The sequence below is a fragment of the Plasmopara halstedii genome (assembly GCF_900000015.1).
Source record: "Plasmopara halstedii genome assembly, contig: Scaffold_110, whole genome shotgun sequence".
NCBI lineage: Eukaryota > Oomycota > Peronosporomycetes > Peronosporales > Peronosporaceae > Plasmopara > Plasmopara halstedii.
This window is the reverse complement of record NW_020187031.1, coordinates 1935732-1940736: the sequence shown is the minus strand read 5'-3', so window position 1 is coordinate 1940736 and position 5005 is coordinate 1935732. Positions and strand designations below refer to the sequence as shown.

The 5005-nt window shown below is 44.0% G+C and overlaps 1 protein-coding gene across 1 annotated transcript; it reads left to right on the top strand.

The window, feature by feature from the left end:
• Positions 1-2746: 2746 nt before the first annotated feature.
• Positions 2747-3946, top strand: PHALS_00389 (FOG: Transposon-encoded proteins with TYA, reverse transcriptase, integrase domains in various combinations; the record flags this gene model as incomplete). The annotated part of the gene is made up of 1 exon (XM_024715724.1): positions 2747-3946. One exon carries the CDS (start codon positions 2747-2749, stop codon positions 3944-3946), a length of 1200 nt encoding a protein of 399 aa, XP_024572438.1.
• Between the last annotated feature and the right edge of the window lie 1059 nt (positions 3947-5005).

Sequence of the window (5005 nt, the reverse complement as noted above, 5' to 3'; positions counted from 1 at the left end):
CGACAGGGTAATCCGTCGCCCGTGGCGGGCGCAGTGCGCGGTACTAATTTGCCGAGGGCTTGGGATGCGCTTCCCTTGAAGCCGCGGACGTGCTGACCAAAGTTACACCGCGTGCTGACGAAGAAAGGCTCTGCCCGCGGGCGCTCTCGAAACCAGAGTGTTTTTCGTGTCATAGACATCAGGCTTTTTGAGCGGAGATTATTTAAAGGATGTCCTGGGGTCGTAACGGTGTCTCAGACATGCGAGCCTCCTTGGAGGCAACAGTTAAATGTGAATCGTGGGTAAGCACAATTTTGATGGGGGAGAGTGTAACGGGCTTACACGTGCCGTTGTATGAAAGACCAGGTCGCATAACATAGGTGTGGATTACACAGCGGTGTGGCTACACCGTAACAAGAAGCCGCCACGTGGCAGGATTGTCAGTAGTAATGCATATTAGTATTAATAAATCAAATTATTAGGTTTTGCCTCATTTATAAGGTATTACTACAATTATCATGGAAACCTAGGGTTTAGGATATTGGTGGCTCTGCAGCAACTAAAACAATTTAATACAGTTCTGATTTTGAACCGAAGTGTTCGTTTACCTTGTTTAAAGTTTTCTGTACTTAGAAGTTGCGATCCGCTACATTAATACTAGTTCCTGGAAAGAAGCTAAGGTCGCCGACCTTAGCTTAGCTTCCTCTAAGCGAAGAGCTACGCAGCCCCACTGCATACTGGTTCTAAGTATAGAACGAAGGTCAACGACCTTAGCTTTGCATCCTCTTAGCGAAAGAGCTACGGCAGCACCGTTGCACTATGAGCGCCCTCTTAAAGCTGGCGAGCGCTTGAAGGCAAGCAGCTATCATTATCGACTCTCTGGCTTCCAGTTTGCTCATTCTGTTGGAGCCAATGATAGCCATAATCAAATTAAATTAATGCTAATTACCGACTTAACAATTCCATCTTCCGTCCTCCAAGAGGAACCAGTCTTTCGCGACTTGGAGATTGACTACAAGTGTTGCGAACAACGGTGTTGTCATGCATTTCGCGCAGAGAAATTTATAAACTTTAAGTCCGCGTCTCGAAAATCCCCTCAATTGAATCTGACCTTCCAATCGGGAGTGTATCTACGTCGATTCGGTGTGTATTAAGCTCTATTCCTAGAGATTGCATACTATCAGAAAAAATGCTACTCAGACTAACAGTGGATATATAAGTGTAAGTTTCTTCAAATGTAAATTTTCATCATCTCAGGCTTACCGCAGAGTTTCGTTGTCTTCATAAATAATGAAACTTCGGTACCTAATAACACTCAAAATCACACCAGAGCGCTTTGTTAATTTATACAGATTGTAATAATAAAATTATGTACAAGCACAAGCTTACAGTAATTATTTCCGATAAATCCACATCGGATTTTTGCCTAAAATGTAAAAGCGTTTTTGAGCCTTTATGGTGTCTATATATATTCAAGAAACACAATTTATGTAAAATATAACATGAGAGAATTCAATTAGTTCTTGTAATTAACCATACTGTAAATTCCCGTTTTTATGGAAAAGTCAGGTTGGCGCATGCTTTTCTAATCATCTGGTTGATGACGAAGAAAATTGCGCTTTCATTTGCATGGCATACTTGTACAACACAGCTCAAAAGGCTGCGAAAAAATGTATGATTGGATGACCAGAACCAGTTTTTTTTGCTCGTTGGCTCCAGGACACCAGTTCTAAAATGCTAATCGCTGTATTAGCTCGCTCTTCGAGATCCTTGTTCGCTGTCTCGTGAAAAATCGATAGATCCTGAATTGAAGAACTTACATTAGCGACGAGAACGCCATCGCCAGCTGCACAGATGGTGCGCCAAAGCAACGTGTTAAGACCTTGTGTAGTGGATGCGTGAAGGGCAAGCAGACGATTAAAGCCTTTCCAGGACGCTCCATGACAAGACGTCATGTGTATTAAAATTAGCTCATATGAACGTGATGGGGCCCATGAAGGCACTTTCAAAAGGAGGTGCTAAGTCCTTTTTGACTTTTGTGGATGATAATTCACGATTTGTGGCGGTTTACTTTCTGGTGAAGAAAAGTGAATTTGCCAACACAATCAGATGTTTAAAATCATTGCATGAAAATCAATGGGGAACCCGTATCAAATGCTTGCGTTCGGCAATGTCAACACGACAGTTACAGAGTTATGTCAGCGGAACGGCATCATACATCAGCGTACAGTACCCTACAGTCTCCAACAAATGGAATTGCAGAACGAATGAACCGCACAATTATGGAAAAGGCACGGAGCATGCTACACTACAAGTATGTTGGTAGACTGAGGCAGTAAGCACTGCGGTGCACCTGACCAACCGCTCTCCCAATACAGTGCTCCCAAACAATACCCCGTATGAGCTGGGAATTAAGATGAATCCTCGGACGGATCACCTTAGGGTGCTTGGGTCTCATGGGTATGCTCGCGTTGATCAAGTGAAGAGGACGAAGCTGGAAGCCAAAAGCTTTAAGTGCATGTTCCTTGGTTTTGCCGAAGACACCAAGGGATACCGAGTTTACGTTTGGAGAAAGACAAAATAACAGTATCACGATCGGTAAAGCTGGACGAACGTGAAGTGGGCGGCATTTACGAGACTCACCCACCCAAACAAATAAAATTGATACACGTAACCAAGAACAACGATGGCAGCGCAGTGTCCGGGTCGATGAAATCCCAACAAGATCAAGATTAGTCTACGGAGTGTGAAAAAATCAGATGCTTTAATGAATGAGGAGGAGCTGGACAAATATGAGTCAAGGGTCGAGGAACTTCGATTACCGGCCTCAGTACACTTTGAACTGGCCAAGTACAGAATTCCTAAACTGGATACACAGGAAGATCTATTGGTATTCCAACCTCGAGTGGAACGTTCAAGACGCGAACCAATGTTGTTATTGGAGAACGGAACAAATGCTAAAGAAAGTTTGGAGGGAAGCGAAGAACAACAATCTTCAAAGCGTGCAAGGATTGATAAAGACGGCCTTTTAGCTGAAGCTGTACTCACTTACGCTGTAAGTGATGGTGAAGAATCGGACTTGCTTACCACGTACGCGCAAGCAATGGTTAGTGACGAAGCAGATCATTGGCGACAAGCGAATTACAATCGCATCGCCAGAACAGAAAGTGGACATGGACACTCGTTGGTCGTACGATTGGATGCCGCTGGGTCTTTGCTAAGAAGCACGATCAGAATGGATGTATTGTGCTTTACAAAGCACGATCGGTGGCTAAAGGGTTTGAGCAAAAATACGGCGTGGATTTTTTCGAGACTTACTCTCCAGTGGCCAACATGGACTCAATTCGATTTGTACTCGCAATGTGTCGTATTAGGCTACAAAATTGAGCAGCTGGACGTTGATAGCGCTTTTCTCAACAGTGTGCTGTCGGATCGTGTCTACATGGAGGTTTCGATTGGTGTTAAGGGAGGTCAAGGATTTGCGTGTCAGCTGAACAAAGCTATATATGGACTCAATCAAGCTGCAAGTGCTTGGAACAAGACGATCGACCGCGTTTTCAAGAAGAACGATTTTAAAAGTTGTGGAGCGGATCAATGCGTCTGCGTGAAGAAAGTGAAAGAAGGTTCTGTGTACGTATGTCTATACGTCGATGATATTATCATTGCAGCCAGGACGAGCAACGACATTCTAGAGGTCAAGGAGATGCTGACCAGTGTTTTCAAGATGAAGGATCTCAATATGGCGAAGTTCATCTTGGGCATGGAGATCGACCACGAAAGAATGATCGAACGGACACGGTACAACAGCGACGTGGCTGAGCGATTTGGACAGAAAAACGCCAAGGACGTCGGCAATCCGTGTACGTCCGGTCTCAAGCTGTCAATGTCACAGTCACCAAGTACAGAAGCTAAGCGTTCAAAGATGCGGTCAGGACCAAACCGCTTGCTGTTTGGATGTCTGCTATAGATTATAACTTGCACTTGGCCGGACTTCGCATATATCGTTACACAACTGTCTTGATTTCTCAAGAATCCCGGTAACCACATTGGAACGCCACAATTCGTGTACTACGCTACTTAAATTTGACACGAATTACGGAATCGTTTACCAAGGAAGGACTGGAAAGGTGTGGCAACACCGACGACAGACGTTCGTCTCAGGTGTGGTGATCAATACTAGAAAGCCCCGGCTGTGTTCAAGTCCAAGTATCAGAGGATCGTCTACTAAGTTCCGCAGAAGCAGAGTATATGGTGCTAAGCTCATGCGCACAATAAGTACTTTGGACGCGCGCAATGCTCAAGGACATGGATCAAGAACTAGTGGGAGGCACGCAAATATGGAAAGACAATCAAGGTGCGATAGCTTTGGCAGCAATGCGGGCTACCCCACTCGTACAAAGCACGTGGACATTAGACATCACTTTATTCGGGACAACGTTCAGTATGAATAACTCAAGATTGGCTACATCGATACAAAGCGTCAGCTTGCAGATATGTTAAGGCACTTGGGATCAAGATGCTCAAGTTTCTGCGAGAGGCAACAGGCATCAAGACCAAGTCAGCAACAAAGAATGAGAGTGTAAAATTTACACCGCCTAATGCATGTGGATAACGTCACAAGGATTACGGCCATGTTTACAATTACTGTCATGATTACGGACATAATAATAATATGAAAAAGTAGCACATGTAATTAGGAATCGTGTTGCCGTTTTCGTCAGCAATATTATCTAGATAGCACTTTTGGAGTCCTCGAGTTTGGTGAGAGGATCAGAATGCTCAGCATCCGTAGCAAATAAGTGAGTGCCTATCGTGTTTCAGTGCGTGGACGAACCATGACGCTATACGCTGTGCACAATTTCATACTTTGAGCTATGCATAATATATCATGATTGAAAATTGTTTTAAAGTTTTGAACGAAACTGACCTATTCAACATGAAACTCTCATGAAATCACACACTTGTACGAACACGAGATTGGCTTGAAGTTTTATGGAATTACACAAAAAAGATGAATCAGAAGCAC